General features: G+C 41.0%; 1 protein-coding gene across 10 annotated transcripts in view; it reads right to left on the bottom strand.

The window, feature by feature from the left end:
- The window catches only part of LOC117752378 (rho GTPase-activating protein 23-like), a 64,365-nt gene that overhangs the window by 18,880 nt on the left and 28,086 nt on the right, over positions 1–17,399 (bottom strand). For 5 of the 10 annotated variants that reach the window (XM_034569605.1, XM_034569614.1, XM_034569609.1 and 2 more), the window contains exons 1-2: positions 6,778–8,022; positions 482–673 (exon numbers count right to left, since the gene is read on the bottom strand). In XM_034569605.1, coding sequence (XP_034425496.1) covers positions 482–673; positions 6,778–6,993 — 408 coding nt within the window. In that variant the 5' untranslated portion in view covers positions 6,994–8,022. Of the gene's footprint in view, positions 1–481; positions 674–6,777; positions 8,024–17,399 lie in introns of those variants that run through there. The other 5 variants (XM_034569615.1, XM_034569612.1, XM_034569613.1 and 2 more) reach the window with 2 other exon arrangements.

Here is a 17,399-nt window from a genome sequence, read left to right as displayed (position 1 = left end):
ATTTTACTAGGAATCGGTCGACCCCTGTTTTCACTGTTATGATCAGAAACACAGGATCAAGTCTGGTCCCATCAAAGCTTCACACTGCAGCTGAGAAGCGAATTCTGAATTTTATTTTTAGCCGCATGTGACTTCTTGGTAAAATGGGCTCCTGGAGACACTTATAGTTAGAACATAACTAGTTGGAACAGCCCCAGAGGTGGTTGACAGTACTCTGTCTGTCAGTCTGTGTGTGTCTGTCTCTGTCAGTTTGTGTCTCTGCAGTGGTGTCACAGCTATGCAACATACACTCACGAAACAGGTTTGAGATCAAAGATGACAAATTAAGTTCAAAGGTGGGTGTGATCCAACCCATGGGTGCAGATTATCAATGTTATAATAGAGTACTCATCTAATACTGTTATAATAATAACTGAGCAGTAAATGGCAGAAGTGAGTGACCTTTCTTGAGATATATAAGGCTCAGGCCAAAGTGACTGACCTTGAGGCTGTGGAGGGACGACTCTGGTGGGTAGACGATGAAGTGGCGCAGAGTGAAGCCGAATCCCTGTGAGTTCTTCTGCAGGAAAATGGTCCGTGGGCCCTGCCACGACACGCCCTCCACCTCACCCGATGACAGCGGCCGGCGCCTGTTCTCATTGGAAGACACCATACCATCTCTCCGCCCTTTAGCCTGTTGAGGAGAGAAGATGTTTAAACACTTTTCTTTCCTTTCCCTCTTTGAAATGAAACAGAACGTTACCATGTGAATCTTAAGGAATATCTCCAGGATCATTTTCAGGTGTCACCATTGAACTTGTGTGCGATTGTTTATTCATCCAAGGCTGAACACATTTAAGGGAAGTGTGTGGGTGGAAGTGGGTGTATGTGGTCCATTCACTGAGGACCCTGTCCAGATCCGACCTGGGCAGAATTTCACCAATGCCAGGAATTTCTCAGAGACTTCCTCTCTCCAAAGAGGAAGCTCTATAATCACTTTTAATCACATTTATTACCTTTGGCCAACAATGGCAGAGTTAAAAATACATAATCTATAAATACCAGTCATGGAACAACAGGAACTTATTAGGGCTCATAAACACATATCTGGAAAATTCAAAGAACAATAGACAAAGAGAGCTTCACGGAGAGTGAGAGTCGACCCAGTGGCCAACACTGCTAACCCACACAAAGTTGGACCTTATTAGAGATGCTCTTAATTAAGCTTTTAACAGTTATCTCTGCATTCCTGCTGCATCAGTACCATCTGAGCGGGTATTCTCCGTTATTGTTTTCACGGTCAACAGACTGTCAGCAGACTAACCCCAAAGCATGGGAACATGTTCATGTGCCTGGATGAAAACCAAGTGGAGAATCAGTCTACTATGCTGAGGACTGGTATCTATTTCATTTTGAAGTCTGAAGAATACGAAAAGTTTCCATTTTGTTCACCTGTTGACTGTTTGTTGGAGGTTTTCATTCATTTAAATGTGTTTTTGTTTTGTTCATATGTTTATACCATAAACTGCATATGAAGATGGATGACGTGACAACTCAAAAGAAACCAAATCGTTTGAATCTGGCCACCTGGTGTCTGGCTGTAATATAGCTGCAATACACTCCATGTTATTGGATGGGACAAGAAACCAAACTAAAAATTCAAAGTACACATCAAATTCATTTTTCACAAAGATGGTTTCTGTCATTTTAGGTAGTTCCTATCACATTGATGTTTGTCCAATTGTATATTTGAAGCCAAAGCAACTCAACCCCCACCTGGTGGCTGACAGTGAGGTGAGAGAACTTTCTGATTTAAAAGGTCCATACTGTGTCGAGGTGTCTGCTTCAAGTGTCGCATCTCTAACAAACTGTAAATATCATTCAAAGCAGGGAGCAAAGCAGTCATTTTAAACACATATTGATAAGTGGAGCTTCAAAGATGGGAGGCAGTTTAAAACCAGAATGGACAAAACACAGTGGAAACTAGGGAGGATGGATCATAGAGATTATGTTTGATTGACATCTCACTGCTGGAGTATGATCAAAGAATGAACGGGGTGAAAACATCAACTACACACTGACACGGATAAAAAGCCTCACACCCCCGACCCGAGCCAGTTACAAAAACAACAGGAAGAGTGGTTCTTGAGACAGGAAGTGGATGGTGGAGCTTTGGGGAAACCTTCGCCTCTAAGAATAGTTCCAGGGGGAGCCGGGAGGAGACACACATTTTCCGCAGAGGGAAGCCAAGCAGTTCCGATTCATTTCTTTATGTTGTATGTTCAAACAAATAACAATAACTCAGGTCAAATCGCTGACAGGCAGAGTTAGGTTGTGCTGCTGGCTCACTTTCTGATCAGGCCATTTAACAGCAGTGAAATGACTCAGTTTGTGGTCATTCAAATACTTTTAGGGCTTTTACTTCACAATGACATTTTCATTACGTAACATTTATTATTTTCACCATCAGGCTTCAACACGATAAAATAACCTCAGAGAATTCCTGCCCACTGACATTTGTGTGTGTGTGTGTGTGTGTGTGTGTGTGTGTGTGAGTGTGTGTGTGTGTGTGTGTGTGTGTGTGTGTGTGTGTGTGTGTGTGTGTGTGTGTGTGTGTGTGTGTGTGGTAGCTGGGGATACGTTGTTGTGTTGGATCCCTCATCATCTGACATCTCTGCAGGTGACATTTCACACACATGAGGGAATGTACACCGAGGTGAGATGTTGTGCATGTTTACCTCTCCCTCCCCATCTCTCGTTCACTCACACACTCACACACACACACACACACACTCACACACACTTACCCACAAAGTGAAATGTGTGAAATGCCAACATGCCAGAGTGTGTTTTATACAGCAGTGTGACTTTTTTCTACCTGTAATTCTTTGCATGAACATCTTGCTTTGTATACTTGTATAAATAAACTTAAAGCTTCAACCACTTTATTGACCTGATTGTCAATGTGTTGTTTCCACATTGTACAACAAACACACACTTAACCAAGTTAATAAGAAGTTTGTCTGGAAATTATGACAGTAAACGCTGGATTTATGATATTTACAATGGATTTTAGGGCTGGGTGATAAAGATGTATTTTTGAAGAATACTCAAGACCTACTTGTTTATTTACTTGCATACATTTCAATATTAGATTTTTTTTAATGCACTATATTTAATTCCTAATTGCACTCACATTAAAATCTATTCCCTATTAGGATTTTACTATTTTATTAAATTTCTATTTATTTCTATTCTTTTCACTTTATTATTAATTTAGCAATTTGAATGTTATTTTTGAATATTTTGCTGTTAAAGTCGATTGATTCACCAAAGATGAAAAGAAGTGGTTTTATCTACCTGGTAGGGTCTGAATCTACATGGGCCATTAATAAACCTTTCTTTTCACATGTTAAAAGAAAACCTAATTAACAGATATTTTAATAATTTTAATGGACACAATCCACAATCACAAAATCCCCAGTCCTCATTTGAAATAAATATATTCAAAAGATATATTTATCTGAGGCTGTCAGATTGTTACAGACACCTGCTTGCTTGTCTTGCTTGATATTAAAATATATTCATACACCGAATTAATTAATTTGGCATCTTTTGTGTGGTCAAATATACACCTCCTGTCGAAGGGCAGCTTTATTAAGACTTACTGGGGCAAGATGGTATTAATAATATATATTAGTATCTGGGCAACTCTATCTTTTTACAAGTATATACATTTATATAGTTGTTGCCATGCTCGGCCTGATTGTGCAGCCTATTCCCAACAACAAGGGCTCGTTGTGCTGTCTCAAACAGAGCTCTTCACATACATGGGCCTGCAGCTCACCCAGTTTACTCGTCGTTCTGTCTGCTGCACTAATCATTTCACTTCGCTCACTTGGATTTAGGATTTGAATGTCACACACTCGTCATTGGGTATTTAATGATTTAGTAATTGTGCTTGTCTGACATTCAGACCACAGCAGAGTGAGCTGCACCGAGAGAGGAAGAGTGACGCGATGCAAAAAGACACACATCCAGCCTGCATACACAGGCACAGATAACACAAAGTGACAGGTACTTTGTATGATAACACACACACTCACACACAAAGTGTATACTCGACACAGGATAACTAAAACACTGCTTCTACCAGCAAACAAGCATGCTATAAGCAGTGAGTGTTGAGGTGGTGTGATCATTGATGCATATTTTTGAAAAGATGATATAAAAGCACAACCACGCACACACACCACCCTCACCACCCTCACCACACACACACACACACACACACACACACACACACACACACACACACACACACACACACACACACACACACACACACACACACACACACACACACACACACATACTGTACACACAAGAGATTATATAAGGCTACATGAATCTCTGTGCGTAGTGAGGGCATCAGCCTCATCTCTTGTCCCCTCTGCTAGTCAACAGCCCCCTCAGTGCAACATTACATAACATCAAAAGGAGGCACGCACGCACACACACACACACACAAAACACACACAAATGAATCAAACGGCCTGTGCTGAATCAGTCTCTATACTGACACAGGATGGAGTTCACACAGCACGGACCTTAACCTTCACTCCCTGTGATAAAACCAGGACACCCACATGGCGGAAAAGGACAAGGACAGGGGATTTTAGCGTCCCTCCCTTGCACTGATCAGAAAAGACAGGAAAGGTTAAAGCAAGATAGCGGAAGAAACGTCCCAGAGGAAATACACCTGTCCACAGTCATCAGATCAGATAGGAGATGAGGAGTGTGCCAATGCTGACAGCCATTGCTGTTTTTAAAGATGCATCATATACCAGGATGGACCGATGGCAACAATCAAAGTGTGTCCAGTATAGAGCTGATACCACTCTGGAAGCACCACAGATGTAACTGAACAAGAATAACACTTTTGTATCTCCCAAGTGACTGGTCCACCGTTCCACATTATACACTGGTATAGGGAGCAAACGCACTTGCTTCAGGAAAGTTAGTCAAATCAAGACTTGATTTAAATTGTCAGTCTGGTTGGATGCACTGGGAGGTTACCACAGCCCACATAGGTCCAATTAATTCAACTTTAAAGCTGCACTCATCAATATTTTGTATCAACATTGGGTCAAATGAGAAGGGTGGAGTCAATCATAGTGACTAAGACACAGAGAACGATCACCAACTCTGCATTTCTTTGCAGAGTTTTTCAGCTCACTCTTTACATCTTGCCCACAATATAACTGTTTGTTCTTGTAAAGCTTGTTTGCAGCTGCAGTAGACATCTGTTCACACACAAACCCACTGAAATTACCTGCTTGGCTGCAAAAAAATCCTCATGTTGCTCTGTATATGCTGGAAGTGGATATATTTGCTACCAAGTTCACCTAAAAGCTTAAGATGATGAAGGGTCAGTGTTGTGTTAGCAACCAGTGGCTAAAAAAACTAAAGCTAAATTATTCAGCTTAACAAAAAAATAAGCAAAAGAAATCTACCTTTGTTCAGGGTGTGCTAGATTTTTAAATTGGTTAATCATGCTAAGACATTAGCAATAAAGATGTTATGGCCACAATACTTACAATATTCAGCTTGCTGTGGAGTTCTCTCAGCTCAGAAATGATCATTTAATAAATTTGGTGATGAAAAAGCTTGGGTACATGTAGAGGACACAATAGTAAACAAAGTTGTCATTAGTCAAAATAATGCTTGAAGGCTTGATTTGGAGAGTAACCTGTTTGTTGGAGGCTACACTGTCCTGCTGATTACTAAAGTAAACCACAAGTTTCCACTTTTCAGAAAAACAAATCCATAACCAACATTTAACAAGAAATTCAAATCTTTAAAACTGTCACAGTTGTTTGCCTTCTCTTTATGTATTTGATCAAATTCTACATACACGGTTACTCCATGTGGACAAACACAGTTCCACCGGTGCAAAGTTGGTCCCTGGCATGTACAGTACTTTCCAACCCTAGAATTTACGACTGTGGTTGTCTTGTTTGACATAGTGGCTGTCAAAAGACAAGACTATTGTCTAGTCTGATGCCTATATAAGACCCTCAGTAATGCATTAAAAGCTGTATTTAATAAATCATCCCCTCTAAGTTAATGTTTTGGTTATTTAGTACAATCAACACTTTTGCAAACTGATGGTATACAAATATCTGATGTATCATATGCTAAATGTTGTCTTTAGCAAAGTGGGTTTGGATGCCATTGCTAACAAAAACAGAGCAAGAAAGCCCTAGACATAGTAATAGCTTTCACAATCATTAATAATATCTTCCATTAGCATGTCATTGCATGTTGTTTATCAAAGACTAACTAAATCTGAAAGAATTTCATTTGTCTGGCTTTAAACTCAATAGTTTGTGTCCTGATGATGATCTAAAGCAGTGGTTCTCAAATGGGGGTACGTGTACCCCTGGGGGTACGTGAGATTTAAAAAAAATAGATTTTAAATTAGCATCCATTCAAAAATCCTTTAAAAATAGTTAGTTAATAAATATTCAATAAAATATAAGTGTTTAATAAATCAGACACTGATGGCACAGCGCTGTGTATTACATCTTTTTTTCAACCAAAAATGCTTTGCGCTGGTTAGGGGGTACTTGGCTGAAAAAATATTTCACAGGGGGTACATCACTGAAAAAAGGTTGAGAACCACTGATCTAAAGGATGGTTTGGATTCCTTTCGATAGACCCTCGAAGCATGCAATCATTTGGCAAGAAAGAAATACAGTATTGGCGACCCATATCTACTGTCTGCCCTCGTACCCAGGACAATCGATGGCGCTGTATGGCCCTCCGGAAGCCCCGTCTTCTTGGCGATGCGATGGGTATCCGCCTTGGTGAGGCTTGAGGCGAAACACCCCTTAGCACTGCCAACCAGATACAGCGAGGTTCAACGTCACTACAGTCCACTCCGACAGAACATTGAAATCGCCACTCGTGGCCTGATGGAGCTGGTGCGACGCCCGACAACCTCAGCATAGCCCTTCCACATTCATATTCATATATACCGTTCGTGCAAGGAACTCGCACCAACACACACCAGGGGTCACAAGGCTTCAGATCCCAACACTGAGATATCCGGTCACCTTTGCACAGTGTCTGCTTGAGGCATCATATAGCCAGTGGGGTAAGTCAATGGAGGGCAGGTCAATGGAAAGCACTTCGACACAGTGTCATAATCAGCAATGTTTATGTAGGACATCAAGTCTTCAGTGAATTTGTAATCCTTGAGTTGGATTTAGCAAGAGCTTTATCGTTGCTTTACTTCTTCCTCTGGGCAAACCAAGGGATCGCGTTTCCTAGTCTCAAAGACAGTCGGCCAAGCAATGATGATTCCATCTAAAGCCAAGAAAACCATCCAATTTCTGACTGGATTGGACTTCAACAGTCATTTGTTTGTCCAGTTTTCTACCACATTGTTGCAAGCTAGTCCTCTTTTTTTTTGGTTTGACTTAGTCCTTTTCTTTGAAATTTAAGGCAATTTGTTCGTGATCAAAACAGATTTTCCACAAATCTTCTTCTTGTCTTTTCTCACCTTTCATTTAGTCCCGGTCACAGATCTAGATGAGTTCTTCAGCTTTGATGTCATCCTTGAATTTTGAATGTGGAAAAAGGCTTTAGAAAGAGCATTGGTCCCATGGAAACTACAGTTGAAGCATTAACTGTCAACTGTCTTTAATTTCAACTAGTTTTCTTCATAGCTTTCGACACAGAATTGCTCCCATGTCAGAATAGACACAAATTTCACTGAAGTCGCCGTTGATGCTGCCATGCGATATTAGTTTAAAGTTTGAGCTTGTCTCTCGATTGCGGAAACAAATCCATCCCAGACCAGTTGAATTCTGTCCCCGGACCAGTTGAGCTGAGACGGCAGGTTGTAGTCGGACCAGATTTTAGAATTGGAAACAATCCCACGCTGCTGCTCAGAGATCCAGTGTGTCCCCCCTCCATACTGGAACAACAGTGCAGCACTGGCTGTAGCTGGCTATCTTTATTCCTAAGTAGAGTCTTTGCTCCTCTCAACGCTGCCACGCATCTCTCTCTATTTTCAGTGTCTCTCTCCCTGGGGTCTATATGCTGACATCGCAGCTCTCTCTCTCTCTCTCTCTCTCTCTCTCTCTCTCTCTCTCTCTCTCTCTCTCTCTCTCTCTCTCTCTCTCTCTCTCTCAGCTCCATAGTTCAGCCCAGTTGTACAGAGCAATGTTTCTCTCTCTCTCTCCCTGTGTTGGGTCTGGCCATCTCTTCCATTTAGACTCACAACCTGGTGGCTGATGCTGATGCACTTTAAACTATGTGTTGTTAAATGACTAATTGATTAACTGCTTGGTAGACCAACACAATCATGTGTTGGTTGCAATGGGCAATGACAGTTTTGTGAAAATGATCTATCTTTAAAGACAACTTGTTTATGCTTTTACTTATATGGCTTTCTATTTCATTGAATCAACATTAGCTCTGATAGATTTCGTTCAACACACCTCACCCATTTATATGGAAATCATTCACTCCCTACAGAGTGGTGCTGAAGGTTTGAGTATTAGTTTCCCTCTGTTTACACCAGGTGTATCACTTCCCAGTGATTGGTGTTGCACAACGCCAAAAGGGAGTAGGTCACACCAACAATAGTCTTCATTATCCTCCCAAAATATTAAGCTGCAGGCTACATAGCGCTGATATCTCATGAAACCAACCCATGTTTTTACTGAAGCTACTGTAGTTGTGTCTGTAATTATATCAAGTGTAATACAGCGTGTGTACGTCTATGTGAATGTCTGGATTTACAATAGAAGGTGACATTTTCAAATAGGAAATAAGAGTGTCCGAGAGATTAAAAAAATAAAATGATATACACTACAAACATACAACAATCTTAATGTCAGTGTGTGTGTGTGTGTGTGTGTGTGTGTGTGTGTGTGTGTGTGTGTGTGTGTGTGTGTCCATCCCCCTCCAGCTCTCCACAACAGCTCTAACGGTGCTGTCAGCCCCTCATTCCTCTTTTCATTGACACCTGAGAGCAGCTACAGCAACAGACAGCAATAGAAAGAGAGAGTGAAGCGGGATTCAGAGACACTAACAGAGGCTGACGTTCATGCAGACATCATCCAGCAGCCTCTGCAGCTCTCATCTCCCGTCCTCCTCTGGAGTTCCCGTTCCTTCTCTCTTCTCTCCTGACCCCTTTTCTCTTTTAGAATGCTCTCCCTTGTATTTTTAAACCTTTCCTTTCCCTACATTGCAGGTGTAAAAAAAAAACAAACAGAAACCTTAAAACCAAACAAGCTACTGTGAACATATTTCTAACAATATTGTCCGTGACTCTCCGCTGGTTTGTGAAAAACAGTGACCAATGTGTGCGCTTACAACTGCTTTCTTGACTGTGAGGACTCAAGCCAGAACAAAAATAACATAATGTGATGTGTGAGTCAGAGGAGAATCTGCATCTGTTCTGCCCTGATTCTTTATGCCTCAAGTGTGAGGGCGACCGACCACATGATCCCTGTGAGGACGCATGCTCCATGTGATGTGAAAGCAGCTAATACCAAAGCACAAAAGACACATTTGATCAAGTCCACTAATCTGATCTATCTCTCCATCAGCTCTTCTAGGGAGGATATACAGCGAATATTCCGACTTGGCCTGGAGAAAATTTCTGGATGCCATGACTTGTTACAGAGTTCAAGCAAAAACGTTAGTGGAAGTCCTGCCAGAGGGAACTAAGGGCACAGCTTCCAAATTCACAAAAAGATGCTTCCCTGGTTGTATGAGTCAACTGTGAGCTGCCCTGATTCTACACATCTACGGCGTAGTCTAACCTGCGGCGGTTTAATGACATCATGAATCACACATGCCCAGTGAAAAGATGCACAAGCCTTTTACACAGAGATCCCGATATACTGCCAATAAGAAGACCCCCTCATTACACCCCCTTTTACATGAAACTGAAATGTTGCTGCCAGATTGTGTGATTTCAGATTGTCAAAGGCATGATGTGAAACAGCGTCTGTCTCGCCAAGCCCTCTCCTTTCCGTCAAGACGCCAATTTGGCTCTGCTGTCGAGTAAGAGTAACAGTAAGAGGGAGTAAAGGCTCAACATTCCCAGCCTAAATAGGCTACAGTCGTGCAATGATTCGGCTGAAAAGCAGCTACGAGTTAGCAGGCTCGCTAGCAAGTAAACCAGCATGAAACAGGATTACAGTCATCAAACCATGGTGAGATAAAACTGTTTAGGAGCTGACATATATCTACTATTTCCAGCGAATCTCTGTATGTGCAATCTCCAGAACCATTTATTTTTTGGGCTTTACGCTTAGCCATGTGTATTGTTAAGGACCCAAGGGAAGTTCAGTGTTGAATTTGGTGCAGTTCGGTTCAATAGATTTAAGATTTGTATTAAGTTAAACAGTGAATGATGCGTTAGAATAGCTCCCATCAAGTTTTAACAGTGCTGAAGACAAAATTACAGTACATCATTGAAAATGTTGGTTTCTTCTTCATCAAAGATCTGCATCTCACCCCCAATGTAACTTTCACAACACGTTCTCTTTTTTACTTCAATTTATCTAGTACTGAATCACAGCATTTTCTCAAGGCACGTGTCATAATAATGTCGAGACCTTACAATATTATAGAGGAACCCAACGGTTCCCACACTGACCGTGGAGAGAAGAAACATCCAACGGAATCAGGCTCAGGGTGGGGGGGTGCAGCAGCTGCCTCAACCAGTTGGGTTGAAAGGAGAGAAGGGGAGCGAGAGCAGTAACAGCTCTGTTGTATTCAACACGGTCAGACTGGTTGTTTTGACATTAATAATTTGAGCTGTGCCGTCTGATAAACACACTGGGCTGAGAACGTCTTGGGCCTGTGTGAGATGTTGTGGGTGGGGGTCTGATAAAAACAGACATTTCACATGAACAAGAGAAGGAGACAGAAGTGACCATCACTATCTAATCAAATGGAGTAAACTTAACATTTGACTGTTGGGTAGGTTTATGTTTATTGTCATTCAGTTGAATGAACATGGAGGTTCGGGTTTCAACTCTTTACTAATAGAAAGTAAGTATAGGTAATAAAGGCATTCAAATTGCAATCCTACTTCAGGGGGGGAACTGTTCCAGTCTTATTCTTAAAACTTCATGAGGCAACATCACATACACCTACAATATCTGTTACATGACTACATTTTCAAAAAATTTAGTCCCACACAGCATTCTCAAAGTATAAAGAATATATATAACTAAACCCACTTGTGAAGTAGGTGTGTCTCAATCTTTTTCTATATGAAAGTTGCCATCTTCTGTTACATAAGTTGTAAACGGATAAATGTTCACCGCACTTAGGGTCAAGTGAGAAGTTAAGTTTAGGGAGAATGCAAGGGAGTGAGGGAGAGAGCAAGAGCTCGAGTGGGAAGAACAAAGTAGGGACTGAGTAAGGTGAATAAAGAGCTGTCAGCCAGAATCTCAGTCTAAAAGGAGAAGACACAGACAGAAAGAGGGAGGAGGGGATAGTGGGAGGGAAGACTCAACGAGACAGCAAGCGAGAACGAAAGAACTCCTGTAGGAAAAAGAGACAAGACGAAATCAAGTCGCTGAAGCACAGAGGAGAGAAAAACGGCTGAAAGTTACTTCTAGACCATGACAGGTGAAAGTGAACATTTAAAAACAGAAAGAGTGGCATTAAGTGATTGTATGTTTTATAAACGTGAAAATATCAGTCAAATTAAAAGTGTCTTTTCGTGTGATGTCTTGAAGCTGCATGACATGGACTGTGTGTATTTGTGCCGAGTCCAGTTACATCTACTCTTGCTACTTTAGGAATGTTGTTATATTTTGTGTACTTTTCCTCTTTCCATCAGTATTTTACTTTGCTTCATGAAATTACAGAAAAACTAGATACAGTTTGAAGGAGAAAGAGTGAGGAAGGTGGATGGAAGGACAAAGAAAAGACTGGAACTGATGACAAAAGCAAAAGAGTCACTCAAGTCTCTCAAGGTTACTGTATGTGGAATAGTGATTTGATGCACAACACACAAATGCACTCTGACCACACATCCTCGCTGTCTGGAGTCAGACAACAGAATAACTAAAGAGGTTCACGACTCCAACGATTTAATGAATCATTTCAAAATTTACTGACAACAGTGTGAAGACAGAGTGGAAACACGCACCGTGCTGTTACTTCCCCTAAACGTGAAGCTGCATCCTGTTTCCTCTCCTGAGAAAGAGGAGGAAACCAAACAACGTTTCATCAAACTGGAAATATTTGACCATGTTTCTCATCAAAGTAGTTAAAATGCTTCCAGCTTTCAAATTAAAGTGTCTTCTTTAACTTTAATTGTATTTTTTTCTACAAATGAATGTCAGCACAACACAAAAACCGAGAGGAGACAATCTTTTTCGAGAAATGGAAATAAAAACAAAGAAAGAAGGAACATCCTGTTTTTTTCTAATCTTTGATGCACGGTTTGTTACTGCAATCTTTTTTTTATACACAAAATAAAGTTATTGTCCGTAGTATTTTCAGGTAGGATGCAGAATGTTCAAATCAAATTTGTCTTTCATATCCAGACTTTTGCCAGATTCATGTGTATGATTTTTTTTCACAATAATTCTAAAGTGTGCATCATCCCACTCTGCATGATTATGAAGATAATCAAATGGAAAAATATGGAAAAGACCAATTCAGTTGTTTAAAGAGTAAAGATTTCAAAAGTTCTAAAAACCACTAACTCCTTGTTTCCCAGGAATTCAACTCTCCACTTAGTGTCATCTTCTACAACACAAGGTTGTCGGAAGCAACAACTCTTTTTGATAAAGCTTATAGTTAGAGCTGGTACAGGCCTGTCTTAGACCTGCTCTTAGTTATGCTGCTATAGGTCTAGAAGGTCGGGGGACACATGACACTCGGAGCTTCTCTTTCCAGCTTCTCCTTCCTCTTCTCAATCGTTATCACATCAAAGTAATTCATATCTCATCAATACATGTTACTGACTTGACTTCTTCCCCGGAGTCCCTTTGCCTTATCGTCCGCAGATCCAGGGCCGCAGCTGTGGCCACATCGTGGATTCTGATCTGTGGATCGCGTATCAGAGATCGTAATGGTGGATCCAGTATGGCGGATTCTGTATCGTGCTGGCTGATTGTGATAATAATGGCGGATCCTTTATCGTGTTGGCATCTGATAATGGTGGTGGACCACGACCGAGGTGGCAGCTGATGATGGATCCTGATGGCGGCAGTGGACAATGACTGTGGACTATAGTGGCATCCGATCTTGATGGAGGATCATGATCGTGGTGGCAGCTGACCATAGACTATGATTGCAGCAGGACTGCTCGATACATAGTATTTCTCCTCAGACACTTGACCATTACTGACAATAATCCATCAATTCATTGACCTTCAGTTATGCTTCAAAATGTTTACCCTTATCAATGCTGCTAAAACCTTTATCTTGGTGATGTTCTCCTTTACACTTGACATCTATTGCACTTCTGTCCGTCCTGGGAGAGGGATCCCTCACATGTGGCTCTCTCTGAGGTTTCTACCTTCTTTTTACCCTGTTAAAAGGGTTTTTAGTAGTTTTTCCTTACTCTTGTTGAGGGTTAAGGGCAGAGGATGTCACACCCTGTTAAAGCCCTATGAGACAAACTGTGATTTGTGAATATGGGCTATACAAATAAAATTTGATTGATTGAAGGTTGCAATGTAATGACAAGTTTTGTTTCTTAACAACAGAATATGATTAATAACTATCTATCAAAGTGACAATCATTCAGCAACAGTCTTTTCATTGAGAGATGATTATTTCCTACACGCACACACACACACACACACGTGAATGAGTTTCACTGATTCCCCTTCACAGCCACACGTGGGCAGCAGTGCATCACAGAGAGCCTGAATGAACTGCAGTCACAATGGTTCCTGTCACCCAGCGAATCAGTGCAGCCCAGTTCATATAAATCAGACTTCACACACAGTAATTAGGGAGGTTATATTTCCATTGGTGTTTGTTTAGATAACGCAAAAACTACCACAGGGATTTTATTGAAATAAAGGTTGTGGTACGGGCTGAAGAAGAACACGTGAACTTTTGGAGGGGATTCAATCAACAGGGCAGATCCAGGAGTTTGGAAGTCTTTCTTTAACATTGCAAGATAGGTTGTTTTTTTTTACATTACAATATTCCATGGATCTTGCTGAAAAAAATCGGGCATATTTAGACGCCTATTATCTAAGAGTGTGTGCAATTTGGAACGGCTTGATTGAAATTAAGGGGACTGATGGGCCAGAAGTATGCGCCCTCCAGAGTGCCATTCTAGTTTTTAATGGTCACTGCTTTGGCCTTGAAGCCCTTTCTCACAAACGAAAGCTACTTTTAAACCCTTTATGCAAAACATACAGTATTGCACACAGGCTTATTCTGTCAGGTTTAGTTATTTGCAGGTCCCAAGCATGTTACATCTAAATTTTAGAGAGTTAACTCCTGGATAACAAAAACATCACACATAAAAGGTATCAGAGTAAAGAACTAACAATATTCCTGTTACTACTATTCAGACAGAAGTGGAAGAAGAGGCCGTCTGTGTAAACATCTTGTCCCGCTAAAGTGCTCTTGAACATGATGCTTGTCTCTGTCACATCAGATTAAAATGTTTGCTCAGAAACATAAACCACATACAGCTACAGAGGGAAGTGCGTTAATATGATCACAGGCGTAAATGAGCACTCGGTCAAATGCAAAACTCACTAACTGACCTATTTTTAGTCAACTGTGAAAATGGTTCTGAGCTAAAAATAAACACTTTCATTTGGCTTTTCTTTGATTATTTTTCATTTGAGATGCAGCTGCTGTCACTAGGCTAGGCTGCATATCCAGCCAAAATACACAGTATATGATTTCCAATATCCATTAAGCTTTCCACTTCACACTTGACAACACTGCATGTAGGTGATCCAGGGATTTCCTGAGATCTTATTAGCTTTGATTGACATTCTGGACATTTCTCTTGACTAACAGATTTTCTGTCATGGACTAATTAACTAATTGTGACAGCTCTAGATTCAATGAGCAGATTCATATTCCAGTTCAATAAATATACTAATGTACCCAACACCAGTAAAACTATATACTTGACCCTCTGGGACTTTTCCCTCCAATTCTGCTTGGTATGCCGCTCTTTGTTTTGCACCCACTAACTATGCTAACACTTTTCAAACCAAGGTCAATGTATTTAAATTCTACAGGACAACGTCATCTTCCCTCAAAATTCTATAGCTGCAAAACTCTCGCTAGATCCGGAGACATATGTTGGTGGTGATGTCCAAGCCTAAGTCTACATTTTGTACTATACAGTAAGGACTAAGCCTCCCTGACAACTTTCACCGAAGCCATTTTCAGACATGACCTCCAGAGGAAGTCCAGAGAATTTGGTCGGGACTCTCTGTGGAAGTTGCATTTCACACATGCACGACATAGCAGGAGATATTTGTATTCTTTTTCTTCTTTTCTTTTTTTATGTAAGAAACGTCATCATCACACCCACTTGCTCGCGGTGAATTGTGCGGCGGACCTCCTGCTGCGTTCTCACATCCTCTCCTCTGGACTTCCTGCTGACTTCATACAAGGGCCCAGACAGAGAAAGTCCTCAGAAACTCTAAAGGCTCTCACTCGTACATCTGCGCTCACACATACAAACCCTGCGGAGAAAGTCCGGAGGATCACCGGAAAGAAGTTTTCTTAGGCAGTTGAATCTCTCTTCCAAACAGTCATGTGCTCCCTTTAGTCTAATGTACATGAGAATGCTGCACTGCGGAGCTGTGGAGACCTGGAGCTGTGGAGACCTTGGGCAGAGTCCAATACATATACAAACCCTCTGGAATATAAGAAAGGTGAATTGGGGCATATTCTGAACAATGCCATTGGAAAAAAGGCTGAGAAAATGTCTTAAGAAGGGCTCCCACCCCACAAGACAAGAAAAGCTGAAGCATGTTCATATAGCTACCAATCACCATCAACCAATACCATTAAGTCATATTAAATAGATGACTTGCAAACTGCAACACTTCTATGTGGTGTACTGTTTTGAAAAGGCTTGTGAATTCTGTGGGAAGACCAAAGAGGAGATTCAAAGACAGACTCGTCTTGTAAAAGTGTTCCACATAAAAAAGTCTGTTCATTACGATCAAGCGGCCTCTCTTCTTTGAACGTGGTTGCCCTTGAAGTTTAACCTCACCACATGAGAGGTGGTGACAGGCTGTTGGTGCCACTGATCCGCCAGTACTGAACAATAAAGTAGACTTTCTGCGTTTCTACCACTTTTTCTCTAATATCTATTGGATGCTGATGGGTTGATCTTGGAAACATTAAAATATGCTCATTTTAAAATGATATGGTCTGTCTGTATTCATATGGTGCTTTTTCTAGTCTTTATGACCACTCTAAGCACTTATACATCACAGTGTACCCATTCAGACACACATTCATACACTCACAACCATCAATTAGGGGTTCAGTATCTTGAATACAGCCACCTCCTGAGCCACAGCTGTCTATATACTGTTCATCTAACATATAATAGACCATGGTTAATTAAACTCTATTGTTATTTTACATTCTAATAGCTTGTTGCAATTCACTTTAGTAGTCCACCAATCTGGCAAAACTGGGATTTGTTTACAGTATTCAGACATGCAGCCAATTCTGTTTTACAATGGATTTGTTTGATTTTGTTTTTATTAACACTCTGTAGGGATCAGATAACTCATCGTCATATTAAGATGTATTAATCTACACTCAAGCACCTAAAGAATTCCCTTTTCTGATATTAAAGTATTAATTAGAATGTGTTCCTTTAGTTTCTGCATTATGTATTGTATGTACGTAACTAATATAATGCCTTGAAGTTGTGAAAATTCAAAGCGTCGCAGGCTGTTGGGCTTCGGGATTACAGAAGCCAGTCGGTGATGAGCAACAGACATTGACACTGGGCTGGGAAGTAAACACAGACCTCCAAAGATCCCTCATTGTTGTTCTCTAAAAACTGACCTGAACTTGGTCCTCAGCACAGACTGTTCAACTGCACTGACCCGAGACCAGCTGGGGTAGATGTATAAAACCATTGTTCCCAGTTAGACAATGTCTCTGTGCGTCTGAAACGGCAATGGGGCAAAACAGTTTGGGCGTTTGTGTTTCAAAGAATGCAGCACTATCAGAAAGGAAGGATATAACAGCAGAGGATAGCACACTGACAGACACACTGGTAACAAGGCCTCCGAAGTATTAGGGTTCTATAACATGTCTGACACACTACATGGTAAAATGTCCCTGACCCAAAACAACAGGCACTTGTGGGTAAAGTCTACAATTAAAAACCTCAGGAACAATTA

This window comes from Hippoglossus hippoglossus, chromosome 19 (assembly GCF_009819705.1).
Source record: "Hippoglossus hippoglossus isolate fHipHip1 chromosome 19, fHipHip1.pri, whole genome shotgun sequence".
NCBI lineage: Eukaryota > Metazoa > Chordata > Actinopteri > Pleuronectiformes > Pleuronectidae > Hippoglossus > Hippoglossus hippoglossus.
Note: the sequence above shows the minus strand (reverse complement) of the source record. Positions and strands in the feature narration are given on the sequence as shown.